Source organism: Hippichthys cyanospilos, chromosome 8 (assembly GCF_059441005.1).
Source record: "Hippichthys cyanospilos isolate Australia breed blue-spotted pipefish chromosome 8, RoL_Hcya_1.0, whole genome shotgun sequence".
Classification (NCBI taxonomy): Eukaryota; Metazoa; Chordata; class Actinopteri; order Syngnathiformes; family Syngnathidae; genus Hippichthys; species Hippichthys cyanospilos.
Genome location: NC_142376.1, coordinates 11,108,113 through 11,128,740, shown reverse-complemented (window position 1 = coordinate 11,128,740; position 20,628 = coordinate 11,108,113). Strand labels below are relative to the sequence as shown.

The window sequence follows — 20,628 nt, the reverse complement described above, 5'->3', positions numbered from 1 at the left end:
ATATTTTTTCACTAGGTCGATACAGTTACACTCTGTTACTCACATGTGGATAAGATCGATACCTATCAAGTTCATTGCAAATGTGTTTGATGTGACAGCAGCATTTTTTGGTGGACCTTGCTGTGTGCATTGGGACAATCATGCCACAACGGACGTCACCACAAGCTCACAAACTTGGGTTCTTGTTCTGCATTCATTTTCATGAGGCTGTGAAGTGTTACCTAAACACGGATTGATTAAATTGTTGATTACGAGGCATCTGTTAGTAAATTTAGCCTGTGTTTATTACTCAGATACTGTCACACACACCCACGAACACACAAGCACAAGCGCACACACACTGTGGAAGGATATATCGTCTGTACCCTGTCAAGCCACATAGGCTGATTTATGTCTGTCATTGCTCTCAATTCTGTCCAGTAGACCACAGTTGAGAGTTGCCTTTAATTCCCCATTAAAACTCTTTGAAGAAACTGAGGTAGAAGAAACCAATAACGATTGCTGTGTGTTACAGTCAAGCTTGATTAGATCATGTTTCCTTTGTTCACATTCTGGACAAGTGTGCTGGCATGCCCGTGCAACTCTTCAGACTTCACAGTATAAGTGTGTGTCAATAAGTGAGAACAGGAGCAGGCATTAGAGAACATCATTCCAGATGACATGAGCAGTACCTCCAGGGCTAGGCCCACAATAAATATTAATGGCCAAGAACAAGTGGATTGGGAGTTGAGTTATCAGGGCGGGCCTTCCTAATTGACATTTTACCTGCTGTATACCTTAACGGAGCTGTAAAACACCCCCTCCCAGTCAGAGAAGAATCGTGTCACTCAAGTTCTTTCCCACCATGTCGAATGTGAAGGCATGCCTTTTTGGTGAGATTCAGCATCAAGTTCTGTTTTGTTCCTATGATTGGAGTCGGTGAAATACATTTACAATTACATTATTATAAACATTGAAAAGATTTTTTTTAAATAACTTCTCCACAGCTTCTGGAACACTCCACCCTCAAAGTCAAATGAGTCAACCCCTGACCTGTTCCTAAGCTGTTTATCATCAAAAGGTCAGAAAAAGGTGAGATGCCGACATGTATTTAATAGACATTTAGCGGGAATTTTAGTGAATTACAGGGTTAAATCTGACTTGCATGGAAATTCCAACTCCATCCCCAACGTAGAAACGGAACCAGAGGACTGCCTGTGTATCAAATCAATTGAAGCAAAGATATGCTCTGCATGACACTAAAACACGGACATTCTCTGTAAAGGCCAACTTCAAACTAAACCTTTTTTTACCGAACAATAAATGGACAAAAATGCCTTGACACACTTTTATTTTGAAGTCATAACAGCCTGACTAGTTTTTATACTGCAACTGTTGCCCCCAACTTGCAATACAAATACCACAAAATTGTTCTGCAATTATGTTCAATCACCATTTCTGGACGCTAACAAATTACGGATATTGATGTTGACGAATTTAAAAGTAAAGTTTGTAGAATTTAGTGCATTGTTAATGGTAAAAACCACTATAAATTATTATAACACACAAACAAATGTGTTCTTGCAACAATTTTTGGTTATATAATCATAGGTCTAATAATCGCTAATTATATTACATGAGGGCTGCCGTTTGGATGGAGGTCATCATGTTTCTTTTAGTTAAGGAAAGCGTAAGGAGGAAAACTTTGCAAAGGTAATTTATATTGCGTTGTGTGATGTCGGTTTACGTCGACACACTGTGGCTTTACTAGTGGCTCAGACTGTAATACAACTCTGTCTGGCATAATTTAGCCGCAAGCTAGCAGGCTGCGAGTGCTCCGTATAGACTGGTTTGAAAGATGTAAATGACTGCACATTTGATGCTGACGGCCAAATACGGTTGCCGTTGCTACTGATCAAATTGTAACAAACCATGCTCACACAAACGTGCTGTTTCAGCCACCAAAACTTATGGGGCGAGAATTGTCTGAAATCTAATGTTTCTAGAGAAGAAAGTAATGTGTTGCTAAGCACAGCTTGGATTTAAGTAAAGAAAAAAGTTGAACATCAAAAAACCTGTAAATTATCTGGTCTTCTGTGTTTAGAATTGTTTTTCAAATAGTAAGTATTAAATTGCAATTAAAAAAATGTTAAGGAAGACACTGTGGATTATTGTCTGTGTTTAAGGAGGGATTAAAAAAAAGAAAGTTTTACAGAAAAAAAGAAGAATTAGAAATTGACATGGGAACCTGAGGAAATTTTGCAACTGTTAGATGTTGGGTTTTGCCTATTGCTTTAATTTGAAATGTATCACATTATATTTCTGTATATATAAAAAACATGTGTCTAAATATGACACGAGTAATAATATAAAGAAAACAATGGGTGGGACTTGAAAACGTTTTTGTAAGTCTTCCTATTCTTTTCGAACAGTTAAACTGTTGATCTGTGATATATTCCAATGTTCATTTTCTTTCTTCCATTTTATTTTTTGTTTTTACTCTTTTGTAAAAAATCAAAATCAATCACTGGCAAACATTCGATTTGTTGAATAAAAGGAAATGAACTGTTTCAGGAGGTAAAAATAAGCTCATGTAATTTTGCAAATGTGTCAATACAAGTGAAAAACACTTTTACTCCCACACATGACGCACACACATGCGCAAACAAACAAGCTGACCTTTCTCTTAACATACACTCTCTGCATTACCATACTCACAGTCAATCAAACAAATTCACTTGCAGGTCCTAAGACACCAAGAAACTGCATACGGAATACAATTGCACCCAAGAAAAATTCCAACTTACATTATCTGAAAATTGACAGATGACAGACAACAAACAATTATCCCGTAGCAGGAGGAGAGAAATCGAAGCTTGAGAAAACAAATATGAGTGATGTCATCAAAGCTAAATGGCAAGCCCGGGGTGAGGAAGACTGAAGAGTCTATTCATATTTACTGTAGCCTGAATTTCAATCGAAACAAAAAGGACATCCGTTGTTTCTCTTTTCCACAAGGCGATTCTCATAGACAAGAGCAAATTGCGATCTCTATTTGATGAGAGTAAAAATACAACAAAAAGGTTAATCTATACACAAACACTATTAAATAAGCAGCTCATAATGCCACGATATGGAATGGCACATAATTACATTTCCAAAAGGCCAGCGTTTGTAATATTCTTTTAAAGAGCATATGTGACTCAGCGGGAGCTGTGATTTATGAGCGTTTGTGGAGGTGCAGTGAAGCGTGGTGGAAATGCTGAAAACGTGCTGGAGAACGACGATAGACCCATCTCGACAACCACACAAGGATTGTGACCTCAACGCTTTCTGAACCACTATGAATTGCTTCATCAGATTTTTTTATTTTTTTTTTTTTGCACAAGGACTAGTCTAGTGGGACTGCAGAGTAGACGCTTCAAAGTGTGCTTTCAATGTAACATAAACCATACTTGAAGTTAAACCCATGATGTCTTAAGTATAGTGGTTGCGGGAGGATGGAAAAACGGGGTCTAAATTCTGTCGAGTGAGTTTGAGTCTTTGGCTCCACCAAGCGGACAAATAGCGCCTCTGTTACAGGAGCGTTGAAAAAAATACTCCAACTGCACAAAATTGCGAAATGTTTCAAGGAGATTTGTACCTTTAAAGCTATAAAACATGTTTTTTTTTACTAACATGTTCATTTTTGTAAGTTTATTTTCGAACTCGTTGTTAATGGTATAACGGATCAAATACTGTGCAGTGCTAAAAAGAAAATGACATATTGAAAATACCCCACTTCAGCAAGGAAGGAAAATTAATAATTTGCCACCATCTCATCCAAGAGATTAAACTATCCCGAAACAAAGAGAGCGTGACTCGTAAATGCTTTCAAATAATCACGCATAAATATACAAAAACAAAAAAGTAACTTTCATACATGTACAGATAAGCATATTTATAACTGATTCTCACATGTATTTGTTAAATCTCTTTAAAATGTGACACATTTTCAGTTTTATTTTATAGTTCAACACCTTTCACAGGGGAAAACACTTGTTTTATGCTTGATCTTTTTAAAGTCACTTATTACCCTTGAACTATAACAGCAACTCCCTCTGAGTTTAAAGAGCTTCCAAATACTTCAAACAAAGTCGGTTATTGTATGCTTTATAATGTTTGTGCCATTTTAGATTCGACAAAGTCGTACAATTTGAGAGTATTTAATTTGATAATTGATTGGTTGGTTCCACATACTGTATATTGAGTGGTCAATAATGCATAATTACAGCTTGTCTTCTCTGGCATTCATAAACGGACTGATGGTATCATTTGTTGTGCTCCCATATCCCCACACAGTATGTAAGGTATTGCGGTAATAATGAGCAATATAATGAGCATGCAGATTGTTCGAGAGGTAATGTTTGGTTTTAAAGAGGATACCTACAGTTTTTGATATATATTAATGTGAACTTTCCAGCATAAGTTTGCTTCGATTATAATTCCAAGAAATGTTATTTCATGTATTCATTCTATTTGAATTGATATAATTTGAATTTGGTCATTTGTTTGCCTGGTGCCAAAGATTATAAACTGTGTTTTATCTAAATTTAAAACCGGATTATAGTGTCACATAACATAATATCCAATAAAAAGTTTAAACATAGTTATCACAGTAACTACTAAGAGTTAATATGGACAGGAAAAAAACCCTTCTGATTGATTTGAGATTGCAACAAGTATTGCATTTTTTTTAAACAGGTTTAAGCGAAAATGTTAGCACCGATTGTATTTAATTATAGCTCATTTAAATAAACCATTATTGTGGTATTGGCTCTGGTAAATTAAAAGATTGTGACAAAAAAGGAGGGGGTTAGTTCTCGATTTATGTCATGAATAAAAAGGGCTTGTTAAAATATGAGGCCAGTTAAAAAATACAAACCTCTACTGCCACCTCGTGGTTATATTTCATTAGTACATCCTGTGCCATAATAGAACGGGACGGGTATTAATTTACTGTTCAAATTCCATAATCAATTATATCAAATCACGCTTTGTAAGTCACACTTTTGCATGTAGCTAAAGTAATTGGTACATTAAGGGAACAAGGGATCCTTGTTCAATGGCATTTCAAAGGAAGCACTATATTAAACGTTGTCTTCTAAGAAATGTGCATGATAAATACGTTGTCTTTTTTTTTAATTTATGTTATGGACAACTACAGAAGTAACAGAAGACTAATAGCATAACTTAGAAAAATAAAGAAAAGAAGCAACAACGGTGATTGCCAATGATGGCTTAATCAGGACTGGGAGAGGCTGCAAGTTTTTTTTTTTTTTTAAACACATGGTGAGCCATGATGTCTGGTAGCCACAAGCAGAGCTGCACTGTGTTTGTTTATGGACTGGGTGTGTAGCTAGAGCTACACAAATATTTTAAGATACATAACTTACCGATGTGGGAACTTCATCATGTTATGAATGAGCCTGTATTAGATTTTTAGCCTTTTAGTTTGTTTTAAAAAAGGTCAAGGAAACATGAAATGAAATGGAGAGCCGCATCTGGGCTGTCGGTCAGTGACGTCTATCCTAAAGCAGTGGTTCTCAAACCTAAAAGGTGGTACTTAATACTAATAGGTGTTGAACTCCAGTCCTCGAGGACCAGTGTCCTGCATGTTTCATTGTTTTCTCTCCTAAACACACCTGATTCAAATTATTAGCTCATTTGTCAGCTCTACAGGAGCTTGAAAGTGATTCAAGAGTTCGATTGCCATATGCATAGCCACACCACACAATGAAATTCTTATACTGTTCACTTCCCCGAGCAAATTTACATTTCACACAAATATAATAATAAAGCAGGCGATTGAAAAAAAAAAAAAAACAGTAATAGGAATAGACTAACATTCTGAACATATTATGGTGTAGATGGAGTGGAAGAAACTAGTAACATAAGAAGATGATAGTGTAAAATAATATATCTCCTGCACTGTGCAAGATTTGTAAGGTGCATGCGTTAATTGACTGATAATGAGGTAGATTAGTGTGTGAGGGATTCATTCAGAATCCTGATGCTCTGTGGTTAGAAGCTGTTAGCCAGCCTCACAGTCCAGTTCCTCAGGCTCCAGTAGCGTCTGTCTGATGGCAGCAGTTCAAACATTTGAATCAGATGTGTTTAAAAGAAAAGTTTAGAAAGCAGGACACCGGCCCTCAAGGACTAGAGTTCGACACCTATGACCTGAAACAATACTTAGCGCTCCAAGTTCCAATAAAATCCCCAGCATTAAAATATATTGTTGTATTAGGCCCAAGTGTTCACAAAAAGACACAGAGGTTATGCTCCATGAATAAATAAAACTATTGTGAAAACAATGTACAGTAACATTAGGCAGTTGCAACGTTACCATTGTAAAATATAGGACAAAAAATGTTGCTGATTAATAATCCACCTAAGTATTTTCTGATACAAAAATGAAAAAAAAAAAAACTGTGGCAAAATCAATGCTTGAAAGGAAAAGAGTTTTGAAAGACTCATTAAAAATGTGTTGCACTGGTTGTATTAAAGAAAGCTTAAAACGGCTAGAAGAAATTACTTGTTGAGAACACATTCGTACAAGGATACTTGACATGAAAGGGCGGAGACGTGCCATGTCCTTGTTGACAGCCGATTCCTCTGTCTCTCATTCAAGGCGAATAATTTTCTTGGTGAGATTGTGACGGATATCAATTTGTCTTACAATAAGGATGGAATAAAGGATTTTCCATCTTTATTAAAAATTGTGAAACTGACTCAGATTGGTTATAATATGAGCATGAAAATATACTGTGCTAATGGGAGTCAATGACAGGAAGGTTGGGCTGCCAATGAGGCCTGGTCTTACCTCCACCCCCTCCTGGCAAGTATGCCTGTATGCATGTTGTCTACCAATGATTTCCATCCTTTTAGGCATGCTTTATAGAACCAGCAAAACACACAAACAAAAACCCCACATTTGGATATAGTCTTCTTGATAAAACATATTTTTCCTTCTGAGCACCACAGCTTCACTTTAAATAAAACTGAGCTACATAATAAGAACTTCACAATGTACTGCACTGCATTGCATTGCATTGAAAAAAAGTTTTAAAAATATGTTACAATTCAAAGGAAATGTAATGCAGTGATATTTACACAATCCATCAGTGGACGTGTGCGGAATTTTGAGAATCACTGATAATGATTTCAAAAAATGCAAATCAAAATAAGCATGCTAAATTAATCAATTACAATCTGAGATAGTGACCTTAGCCACAGAAATGGGGGCACGTATTATGAAAACTGTAGACGAATGCGACTCTGCATCTTTCGTGTCGTGTCTTGCTACATGAAACATACTTACTGTGAAATGTTCCTGGGACTTATAGTTTTCATCGAGGTAGACGCGAGCTCTGCTGTACTCCTTCATGGCATCACTGGACAATAACTCTCTGGCGAGAATACAATAACACAAAGACGAAAAAAGTAATTCAATTAGTGGAGGGAGTTGTCCGCTGGAGCAAGCACAGACTTAACAGAAGCAGTAAAAGCAGAAAAACAACACATTCAATCTTTAAAAACAAAATAAGGGAGTGTGAAGAGTTGGATTTGGTAAAAAGGCTAGGAATGCACATGAGAAAGACTAAGACTTATCGCGAAGACTTACAGTATACTTACTTGACAAAACTATCCACGTGTGACATGGAGGCCTCATAATTCTTCCCACCCACTTCTTGACAGTGCACAGCTAAGAAATGAGGCTTATGTGACTGAACTGTCTGGAAGGGAGGAGAGATGAGGATTAAAGTCAAACGAGAACAAACATTGCACCTGGAACTAGATGTTACTCAGTCAAGATCTAACATCTACCAAATCAGAACAATCAAATGATGATCCTATTGGGCTTGGGGAAGGGTTGCACTTGTATAGTGCTTTTCCACCTACAACGCGCTGAAAGTTCATCACCTTCTCATACCTACTGATGAGACCGCATCAGCAGCAACTGGCGGTTCAGTATCTTGCTCAAGAACCATTTGAAATTATATATTAGTGCTGTCGCTAAATGGTCGGTAAATGTTCAAAGATTAATAGCTATAGGTGCATTTTTTGAGATATTTTCTCGAGTAAAACCTTGTTTTTCCATTATCAAACATTTTCCAATCAGCAGTCATAAAACCTTTAAAAAGTCAAATGTAAACAGCCATCTTCTGATTTTGTGCTTTGTGAAAGTTTGTAGAATTCAGCTGCCACAGGAAGTGATAAAACTAAGTTAATGGAATTACATTTTTTAACACTTTATAGAATTTACATTATTCTGCAAAGCTAACACTTCAACTTAGACAGATGGACAGACGGACAGATGGATAAACAGATAGACAGATAGATAGAAGATGGATAGACATTACAGATTGTGAATAACTTCCCATTGCACAGCTTTTTAAAGCCCTTGACAAAACAACTCAGTACTGTATATCAAAATTCAATTATTATAATATCATATATTAATATTATAATTCATTATAATTAAATATTATTCAACATGACATGTTGAATGACATGTCATGGTCAAACTTTTTTTTTTTTTTAAATTAAATCCTAACACAGCTATGTGACATGCAACAATGCGTACGCAAGACCAGTAAGTGCCTTACAATTGATAGCAGAGGGTACTTAGTGATGCACAATCACAACACGGAACCTTCACTTAGTCGTTACTTAGGGATGTGCCACTGGTGCTGAATGCATGCACATCAGGGTGTGACGGATGCTCACATGTCAATATTTGTTCGTACATATCACTCCAACCAATACCACGTTCGCTACTGTTGCGAAAATATGGCAGCAATGTCAACCAGAAACCGACACCGATGATAATATTTTAAGACTCATTTTAATACGCATTCATAAAAATGAGTCCACCATTCATAGTTGGATCTGCTCGCGATGAGGCACTTGAGTGTTTGGAGATGTTTGTGAGTATGCTGTTTGAGGTGTGCAGAGAGGCCGACCTCTAATGGAAAATCAATACCACAGTGTGATTTACAGCATTCGGGCACTCACAAGGTCGCCCTATGGATGGCAGACAAGGCAATACATCAGTGTCACTGAGTGTTGTGGGTTGGGGAGCAAGGAAGCTATAAATGGTCTGTGGACCCTAAACCAGCCATGATACTTCACAGGCAGCCCACCTCAGCAATGCATTATGCTCACTACAGGCCCAATCAAATAAAAGTAATGTATGGCAATAACACTATGGATTTTCCATCAACCTATGGCTTGTCACTTATCTCAATGACCCAAGATCGAGAAGGCCTAAAGCAGCTCAAACTTGGAAAGATTAGTGGACCTGTCAGCTCAAAGTGGGAAAGGGCACATTCTCAAGAAGCTTGCAACTAATAGCAGGGGAAAATGTGACTTGTGCGGGTACATTCTCGTGTACTACTTGGGTAATTCAGCTGCAGTTCGTTTGTCTTTTCAGGATGTAAATTTAGCCCCGGTTTGGCAAACAGACCTTATCCAAACACTAATTTATTTGCCTATTCCAAAGCCTACGAGGTTAATTAATGGCATTTTGTTGCTCTACGACAACGCTATAAGGCCATTTAATGGTGATTTTGAGTTTCAAGTGCCTGTTAAACATGGAGTTCCTTGACGGGCCATACAGTTCTCATTTGTTTTCTTCGCTGAAGAGACTTGCAACACAGTAAAACGAGAGCCAATTGGAGCAAATAGAAAAAAAAGGATTAGCTAAAAACATCCCAATATATTAAGGTACGTTTAACTCACTTCAAACCAACCTCGGATTAAATTTCCAAATAAATGACAGATACTGCATATTGATTTACAAACTGAGAAACAATTAACAGTAATGAATGGTAATCGTAAAATGGACAATCGGTGAACATTTACTACAAATCATTGTAAAATGAACTACAATTACAAAATAGTGAGGTCAGGCGAGCTTTTGGCATCAATTAGGTTGAACTTCGTCTTGCCGCCGACAACAATTTAATGCACTTGTTGAGTTATTCTCAAAGCAGATGAAAAAAGAAGTGCCCATCTGCATTCCAAAAAAATACAGCTGTTCAATTGAATTGTTTTCAAGCAATATTTAAAGCAAATGCCCATCACGGGACAATATGGTGACCTTCAACACACATCTGAGCAATTTGGTCATTAGAAGACTGGATGTGGCGACCCAACACAATCACTGGCTTGTGATGGTGCAGACAAGTTCCAAATGCAAATTTGACTGTGTGACTATTCAAGAGTGTGGTACAATGCAAATCAATATTTACCCTACCGCAGCAGATCTCCATTTACCCAAGGCCACTGCACACAACGACCAAGCCAAATTGTTTTTTGCCAACATTTACACTAGAAATGTTCAGCCTGTAACCTCCATTACGTTTAATACAGTATTATGTTTGGTGAGCATTTCATTCTTAATATAACATACACCAATAATTTAAAACCCTATCTAATGTTCAAATACGCTTCAAGTCGGCATTGGCCGACAGGTATTGTGGGCCAACTGTGATGGCTCAAAGTTGGCCATATTGACACATTTAGGCCTAAATCATTTAAAACAAGAAATTACCCCTTTCAAATGCTTTTTTGGGGGGCAATGGTAGTATGAGTCAATATCCTGTTATATATAGTACTAGTAGTTGCAGAAAATAAAACTTCTGGCATAAAAGGGGGCTGTGATTAGATTATTAAATTGTTCATCTCTAATTGAAAACAAAACAATTTTACTTCAGTATACTGTATGCCACACCCACAGTTGTAGCTGGCGCCGAGATTACGAGTTGCCTGCATATGGATAGTCAGGGAAGCAGCCTATGCAGGTGTGCCAGCGATCTTTGATTAAGCTGTGTTGTAAAATGAATGACTTGCATTCTTCCAAGGAATTCCCTCACAGTTCATCTGTGTTGGCATATACAGCTAGACTCCTAGTATATCAATATGGGAAGGAGGAGCAGAGGTTTAAACAGGGTGGCACCGTGACCTTTGCTACAGTTGCAAGTCGATAAAACAGAGTTTAACAGCTTGCCTTGTTTATTTTCCAGGACGTTGCATAGGAACCTCAGAGGGCACATACAAAATGAGCAAGCCTTTTCTTATTGGCCTCCAGGTCAGTCACCGTTGAATGATTGTGAACTGCATCCAGCTGCTTTAAAGCAGTTGTGTTTCACAGTGAGGCCTAACTGTAATTGCATTACATTAAGTTGGTGTTAAACGACAGTCAGAAAGCATGCCGATATAGACACCGACCAGACACGCGCTGTGATAACTTGCGAAATGAGGTGTGATTAACCTTTGTTTTCCAACCTCCAACAACACAAGCACAAGATGTCCGATGCGTAAAAACGGATCTGATCAGCATTCCAAAAGCATAAAGTTAGAGATTATTATTTACCCTAACCCTAAAAAATATAATGCTTCAACTATGACTGTAATCAATTGATTGCAATATGTCTATTAATCTGGGACCCGTATCGAAAACATTTTGAAGCATGCGTTACAAAAATCTAATATTAAGAATGGGCCAAAAACTTTTGACGGCATGATACATCGTAATTCAAGATTCAAGAGTAATGAGAGTGTCTCTAGTATTTTTGGTTTGATTATGTGCATGAAAAAAATTAAACATGCTGGGAATAGTCGTCGCTCTATATTTATTCAATATATTTTCCAAAATATTAAAGTTACTTTTGTAAGAGACTGAGTAAATATAAAGTTAATGGTTGCTTAGATGAAACAATAAGTGTATTGTAAATGTATGGGCAACAGTGATTTAGTTCACGTGGCTTTTTTGAGTTGATGGTTTTCCCCGGCCACAACGCACAAGTTCAGAGTCATGCGTTTTTCCATGACGTCAGACGGCAACAGCACAGACCTGGCATGCAGGCCAGCCTGAATCACGCAGGCCGCACCTCACTCTCTCTCCACGCTCTTCTCCAGCATTCCCTCTCTCTCCTCTGCTACGTAAACATAAGGAGGTGTTGTGTCTTTTTCTGAGATGTGTAAGCGAGTACCACAACGTAACACCAGCTGCACGCTAAATTTGTGGGTTGGATAGAATCAACAATTTTTGGTGGAAACCTTGTATCGTGTGTTCATTTGTTTTTCAAAATAAAATAGAAACTTAAAAAAAAGAAACAGAATAATGACTTGTTTTCTCATTCGATACAAAAAACAAACAAAAAAAAAGACTTTTTTTCTGTTTCAGGATTTCTTCACGAATGGAAACTGGATGCATTTTTTTTTTTTTTTAAATGGACATTTCTTGTACTTTGGATAGATATTTTCATATGCCACAAGTTGTGTTGTTTTTAATTTTCCTCACCAAGGACAATACAACTATGGGTTATTTTATTTTGACACATTTCAAACAGCTCTCTTCGTGTCATACGTTTGTGACATATTTTTTATGATAAGCGTTTCTGTTCTACGTCTTTTCTTGGTGGGTACTGCCAGCTCTGTTGGTAGAGCAAAGTATAAAAACACAACCACGCAGTTGCACTCCATGATAGCGATTAAATTAAAATACTATATTCTATAGTTGGCATGTATCTCCACTGAAAAAATAAAAAAGCCAGTTTGATAGGTGACTAATTACTCTATATATAATTATAAATCCCTCCACCCTGCAGCAATTTGTGAAGGACAGGGATTACAGCAGAACTAATCTGAGGTGTATGCAGTACCAATAAAAATAGTGGGAGAAGTTGCCTAACTGGACAATCTGTATTGAGATAAATTAGTTTTTCTATGGCAATATTTGGACATGTGTGAGATATTTTGGTCTACAATGAAGGCAAAAAAAGAGTGACATCAATCAATGTGTGTAGGATCACAGCCAATGGGGACCACGTTTCAGGTCTAAATTTTGTGAAATGTCCAAACTTGTTTAAATAGTTTGGGACAACAACTATGTAAAGATTTAGAACACATATTTTTTTTTCTATTAGCAACCGTAAACATCAGTATTTTGGCCACTTCATAGCCTGGAAACAGGGGTTCTGGAACATAAAAATGACACATTTGAAGGAGTGAACAGACTCTTAATCAAATCACACTTTTGGTGGTTTCTTGAGTTTGGTGCATGCCCTCGCACATGATGTCACAGTGGTTACCAGGTGGTGAGAGCACTGTGAAATGTCGACGTGGCAAATAAAGACTTGCTTTAGAAAATACTTTTTGCCAATATGCTTTTTGTTCTTTCCATGTTTTATGCCCAGTTTTTGGACGTCAAGAAATTTGCATCATTCTGGAATTAGAGAGTATGTTTTTTTCAAAAGTGTTAGAAATGTCTATACAATGTGAAAAATGTGGTGAGAGGAGCTTGGATATCTATGTGTTATACCCCTCCTTGATTTTCTTTTTTTTTTTTGCAATTTTTAGCAGAAAAATGTGTTATTCTCAAGATATTATCGTAAACCCTTTAGAAGTCCTGTATAATTGGTTTCCTACATTCTGTCAGTCATTCTCATGACAAACTGATGTAATCTCTAAACCTAAGGTCTTGCAATTTCACTCAAAACAACCAAATGCAAAGAAAAAAATCTCTGAAGCTGCTGAATGCACAAGTTAAATGTTTAAACTGCTAATGGAAACACAGTGTGGCTTGGTTTTATTGGACACAGACAAATAATCTCTCGGCATAGCAACCCTGCCCTTTCCACAATGCTGTTGACACAGACACAGTTTAAAAAAAAAAAAAAAACTGAAAAAAAACCTAGTATATCCTTCCTGTTTTACCATTCAAATTTTACAAAATTGCAACAGTGGAGTGGTGGGGAGATAAGAGTGAAAGATAACAGGCTAAATGTATTTTCCCTATTCATATAACAAAATTAAAGAAACTGTTCTCATAAGCATTTTGAATTATACTGGTTCAAAACTTCTGTTCGTTGAGGGGCTGCAACTGTTGTTTTAATTTGAATTATTCTGTTATAAAACAGGTTAAAAGAAGTATCAGAGGCTTACTGAAATTATTTTCTTGCTTTTTAACAGAGGCCACAAGGTTGCTAATTCATTGTTCATAAAACCTTCCACCTTGTCAAAGAGACGATTTTCCAGAAGAAGAAGAAGAAGAGCACCAATCAATGATGCAGCCACCTGCACGCTTCGTTGGTAGGTTTCATCGTAACATAATAAAATTTCCCAAACACAAAAATGTGTTTCGATGGTCTAATGCACTTAAGTTTTAAAGTACATGTATTGGCTAAACATGTTGTTGACTGACATGTTATTAAAAATGTTAGGAAAAAAAATCTGAATGTGATCTCTTTATGTTTTAAATATATCCAGCTATATTTTACTATCTTAAAAGGAGCAAAATGCCTTCCTTCAATTTACTGTCAAGAAGATCAAAATCAAAGAGGCCTTAAATTTGTACTCTATATTTAGATTGCTATATTTAATATGCTTATCATTTCCAAAATTCCTTCAAATAAAAAAATGACAAGAGATGTTACACCCATTTGGAACTGTAGATATGGAATTATCATGATCAATATGTACACAGAGCTGGCTTTAACAGGATGTTTATTTGAGGCTGAACATTTCAGAAGCAGTTAATTGACCTATTGATGAATTACAGTAATCTCTATACAGTATTTAAAATCTCCAGATATATTTCATTAACTTAGTTGAGTAGGAACATATGTTATTCCTCAAGATACTTCCAAAAAGATTTAACTTAGAGTGCCCTTACATTTTTAATATGCTAATATGCTATAGTTTAATATGCTTATGAGTTCCCAAGTTCCTTATTTTAACTTCAAATGAAAAATCACCAGAAATGTTCCACCCCTTTGGAACTGTAAATATAGAATCATCATTATCCATCTGTACACAGAGCTGGCTTTAAGAGGATGTTTACCTGGGGATGAAGATTTCAGAAACAATTAATTGTTCCATGCCAAACATTTCTAACTTGTTAGACAAGATTCTGACTCACATGGTCAAAAAGAGACGTACATACGTACCTGATAAAACTCCCTCAACCATGTTTTCTGCAGATTTTCAGGCTGAAAGGAGAAGAAACAAACTGTTACGCAGGTGGAAAATATCGCTATCCACACATTGGCTTTAGGGCTAAATCTTATTTTTGGGGGAGGATTCAAAATGTGTAGGTTGTTTTTGCCAGGAAACAAACATGGTTATGCAAAGTTTGAAAAAAAAAGAAACATAAAGTGTACTTTCACAGACATTGTTCATGGTCAGTACTTAAGTTAAGCCATCAAACCTCATCCTGTCTATTTTACCTTATTTTGCTATGCCTGTATCACCATTCCGTCCTCTCTCTGTCCTCCACTTTAAAAGGCTATTCTGAGAACTGGACTTCATTTCCACTGTGCTACAGGAAAAGAGACAGGGCCCTGAGCTGTCTCCTGTACCATTTAAGGAGAGTGCTCCCGCTGTCAATAACTAGGTCTGACGAGCACCAGTTTTGTATACGTGTGGGTGTGCGTTCATGTGAGTGTGTTGCAATGTCCATATTTTTCATGTCCATATTTTGGTCACTATAATATTTAATAAGATAGCGGCTACATACTTGGGCACAGTGGTAGTGTTTGTAGTATTTATTTCCATCTGTTGTCTTTGTGTCATTTATCTTGGTTGCATTTTGTGTGTGTGTGTTTTTTTTTATTTTTGTCCAATATTTTTTTTTTCCCCAATGTCCTGCTATGACAGTATAAACTGACCAGTTCCTTCAGAATTTGATGTGACCGCCAATTTAATTTAAAACTATGCTAGCATTAGGGCTATTTCCTCCAACCAATCAGATGTTAAATGTGTCCTTTCAGAGCCAACCAGCTAGTTTGTCAACACCGTCACCATTTTCATTGGTTGGTCATATCAAAACCTGTTCCAGCCAACTTGAACTTAAAACACCAGTATCAATCTGCTCGCATAAAATTCAGCATGTCATTAGTATGAAGTGTTTTTGTTTGTTTGTTTTTTTCCCTAATGTTTTTGTCATGTTCTTCGCTGACTATTATATCTGAATCGCTCCAGATGATGCACATGGTTCAGTTGCATGTTGAAAAGACTCCGGCGTGGAAATGGGGGTTTTAAAAGGTTGATTAAATGTCAATCAAGCCTGTTGGAGACCCATGCACCAAATGTTTAACCATCCACTGCTCGGACTTTATTCGAGAATGAAACCCAGCCAAAATATCTTACTAAACCTCACAGGAACAAATTAAGTCTAACTGATTATTATCTGCATGTTTCGACATATCAATTTGATATACTACAGCTACACCGACATAGTAAATGTTTTTTTTCCACATTGTATTCCTAATATGTTGACATTTTCAGGAGCGTAGTTTACCAAAGTATCTACAAACTTAGCGAGTTTGCTTGTGTGTGCATGAACCATCATCTAAGCTTCAGCCAGATCCAACAGCACATACTGTAGGTCTATATAAGGACATGAGCACTGGACCTTGTCATTAGTCACGTGAACAGAGAAAGAGAAATAGAGGGCAAATCTAAGACAGTCACAGAGTAATAAAAACGTTGAAATGAGAAAATCATCACATGTATCACAATGTAACCCAGAGCTCATCAACTGTATGGCGTGCACAGAAAATGTATTCAGTTGTTGATTGCCTGTGTTCTGCAAATTCATAACTCACCTTGCAAGCATAAAAAATAAAGAGGGTGACTATAGTGTGAGGCTATAAAACCACACCGCTGACAGTCTTAAAGCATCTGTGGAATATACAGCATGTTCTAGATCAGGTCAACATCAAGTCAAGAGTGAAAAAGAATAAAAATAGATAGCAGCAAATTTCCAGTTCTTTCCAGCATGATCAGATGTAGGCTGACCCAGCTTTGGTGGGCCATCTTTCTGTGGAACAGATGTTGACCTTGCCAGGTTGGCTCAGCGCAAGCCCAGTAGGCAGCTTGAGGCCCAGGCCCTGGAGAGCAAGTCAGTGTAATAGAAAAGGCAGTGAGTGACGCTTTTCCTTGGTGAGTTTTATGTGCCACCCATGGCACTTTGCACCATCCGCAGCTTATCAGGATGTAATTTGCAGTTAATTAGAGAGTGATGCTATACAGGCTGAGAGGTAAAAATAAACCCATCCCATCCCTAGACTATACACCTCCACTTTCTCCTCTGGCGCCATCAGCCACCTAGTTTTCTCTACCTCCTCCATCTCTCTCAACTCCTGTTCTTATTTTAATGACCTACTTAAACAGTCTGGACCCAGATGCCGATTTTTTTTTTTGTGTGTGTAAATTCACTCAATAATCCCAAATGAGATCTAAGAGACTCGAAGATGTATGTTTTCAAATAACTGCATTTTTATCTATGCAGCAATCTTATATCATTTGAATCATGCTAATCATTGAACATTTTACCTTTAATAGGTCTACAAGTATTTATCCACAATCCCGAAAAAAGAAAATAAAGTTTAATTTAATTATTTGCATGACCAATGCTTATTCTACAGTATCTTCTCACCCTATAAAGCAGTACAAAAAGTCAGGCTGAAAGTGTGTTCCTGATGAAAGAAAATATGGCTACATCCAGAAGAAGTATATTTTTAAAAAATTATCTTTGAGATATCTTTACGTATGTCACTATGGCAAGTGCTGTCTGCGAATTCAACCAATCAGAGAAGCTGCTATGACATCATATCACCAATCATCCTTATTGAAAGGAATGGCCTACATTCTCTTTTTCTGCTCTGTAAAGATCATAATTCATCCCCTGCATCCTGATCTTAGATAAACTGGTTGAGATAGATAAATCACGGTAGTCAGAGAGACTGGGCATGTGTTGCTAGGACTGTAGTTTGTCCTTTTTAATTATAGATTATTTGGATTCAATTGGGTACACTTAAGCCCCTATCTCACTGAAGGGTGAACATTTTTTCAACAAAAGGTAGCAGCTCTTGTGATCTGCAAACGTTAGCAAACGATTGTAACATTTGACGAAGATTTTCGCAGACACTCATCAATAAAATCCCAAGCATTTTCCAAGAGCTGTAAAGGCAAACATCTGGTGACCATTTGACCACCATTTAACTTTGAACAAAACCCTGGCGAGATCAAAAGCCGCTACCTTCACCGAAACCCTCAAACGTTGGCTACTGATGAATTGAGGCTCAAACCGACATCTACTTGAGTGCATTATTTCCATGTGTTTTCAAAATCTCCAGTGCATTCATTGACCGCACAAGCAAACCAGTGAAGTTGCTGGGTCTTCTTTAAGCGATTTGATCAAAAATTCACCTCTCAACACCTTTGATAAGCGCAACAATGAGTGAGTTTGTCCATGCTCTCGTTGGTTCAGCTATGTATAGCAACTCTTTGGTTGAGCTCTGTGTCCATCAAAGCTTGATTTACAATGCAAGACGATATCAGACCGTGATTACAAATTTGATTTTAAGGTGGACTTTAAAAAGCGGGGGTGTCTTTTAATGTAGTTACTGTATTGTATTGCAAAAGTTGCCTTACAGACAGACAGGTTCTGCATTATTGGATTTGTTGAAGTATACTATAAGTATAATAACATTTTAAGTGACTTAGACTTAAAAAACAACCTTGGTGAACAATTAAGGAGACAATTAATTCAGTGTTTTTTTCTATATTGAAGTGAAGTGTGGATGTTCAAACTATGCATCATGTTTAATAACATTAAATATAGTACTTTTGATAAAGGTAACACTTTTTGCTCATTTTTAATAAACTCTTAGGCCTACTCCACTTTATTTTTCAATTACATGCATTCTTGATTAGAAAGAACATGTTTTTGTGATATTGTTTGTGTGTCTACCGACGTAAATGATGAGGGAGAAGATGCTAACCTAGTTGTTGAAAGAAGATGCAGACATTCTTCCAGTTGTCAGATTTTTATTGGCTTGCTTCCATCTGTTTTAACAACATTTCTATCATCCTAGTTACTGATAACTTAGACAGTTATTACTGTAATGTTGGCAGTGAAACAGGACATGTATTACATCAGCCTCAGTCATGGAGGTGTACAATATCCAAAAAAAAAAAAAAAAAATCACCCTAGACTGTAGAGCCTTCATGGAGTAAACACTGTTATAATGAGTGAGGCAAATAAACCTGTCAAAGGAAAAATATTGTAATACTGAATTTGTGGTGACAAAATCCATGTGACTAGTTTAACCTAACCTTTGAACTTTTTCTGTTTCGCCTTGATTATACTTGATAGGTAGGAATATGCAGCATTCCCTGACCCAATTATTTATAAAAGAAGACCATGTAAATTTGGCTTGGTATGAAATGTCAAAGAATTGACTTGTTTAAAGATGCCTCTGGCCATCTAATGGGAAGACATGTCTATCACAAGTTCTTGTCATTTTTCTTCACAGCATCCCATATGATAATGTATGCGCAGTATCTACTGTAAACAACATCTCATATCCCTTTGTATTCCCCTTCAAGCTACATTTATGTTGCACTTATATTAAAAAGCAACTATAAACTACAAAAATAATTAAATAATTACTATGCTTCTCATCCTTTGTAGCTCAACTTCAAGTTTACGTGATTCCTCTTCAGATATGGAAAAATAAATTGACTGGCCCAGAAATACCCCAGCGTAAACCTTTGGATTGGACGCCATTTGGATTGACTACAACAGAGATAATTAACTAAAGCAAAATCAGATAAGCGGTTAAGAAAATGGATGGATGGCTGGATGAATGGATGGATGGATGGATGGATGGATGGATGGATGGATGGATGGATGGATGGATGGATGGATGGATAATTTCCTTTCTAGTGCTCGGATACCATCTTTGAACTGCATAAATGGATTGAAAATATACTTTATAGTGCTTAGATACCATCTGTGAACTACATAAATGCCTGTGTTGTATTGACGGACAAGTGCGCCTGTTGCCATAGCATGAATTGAGCACTACACCAATACCCATCAGTGAGTTATTGATAAATTAATCAATTTCTACGTCTGTCCCTATATCAAATTAGTATGATGGATTTAATTTATAACAGCAGTAAGAATTAGTAATGAGACAAACACCTCCAAGAGGCACAAGTCTGGTGCATGTCGAGAATGCAAACGGAATTTTTGAAACAAGGTCATTTGCTTTCAAAGGAGTAGGGAGCTGCCTAAAAATACCCAGCCAAGATTGGAGCACACTGACTTAAGGAGAGGATTGGCCAAAGGAGACCAGCTGAAGAAATATTATTGGTATACACAGATTGGTTGATGGGCTTGTCTGGTTTTATAAATCCCCAATTCAGATTTCCATGTTTGCAAATTTTAAGAAAATTGTGGGGATATTTTGTGGTTACTTTTGCAAGATGTGTTTGTATTTGTCAGGTCCATAACTATTAGAATTTTGGAGCCGATCAGCGTATTAAAATGATTAACTGCTTCAAAAGTCAGAAGGTGTATGCTGAGAAACCACTATTAACAATGGCATTGTTGTTAATAAATTGTTGTTGAGCGTGTTTGCCGAAATCTTATTTTGCAGATTAAATCAACGATGTCATTGATCAATCAGCAAATTATGACATTACAAACAATCACAGAGTTTGCAAAAAGAAAACATCTGCCTATCCCATCCAGCTAATCAGATCTTTGTGAAGTCTAACTACATTCACCTGGTTGGGTCCAAGTAA

The 20,628-nt window shown here is 36.9% G+C and overlaps 1 protein-coding gene across 2 annotated transcripts in view; it reads right to left on the bottom strand.

Annotated features, from left to right (window-relative positions):
• inpp5a (inositol polyphosphate-5-phosphatase A) overlaps window positions 1–20,628 on the bottom strand; it is a 131,002-nt gene that overhangs the window by 94,349 nt on the left and 16,025 nt on the right. For both annotated transcript variants that reach the window (XM_088421475.1, XM_088421474.1), the window contains exons 2-4: window positions 14,976–15,017; window positions 7,654–7,754; window positions 7,340–7,427 (exon numbers count right to left, since the gene is read on the bottom strand). In XM_088421475.1, coding sequence (XP_088277601.1) covers window positions 7,340–7,427; window positions 7,654–7,754; window positions 14,976–15,017 — 231 coding nt within the window. The remainder of the gene's footprint in view (window positions 1–7,339; window positions 7,428–7,653; window positions 7,755–14,975; window positions 15,018–20,628) is intronic.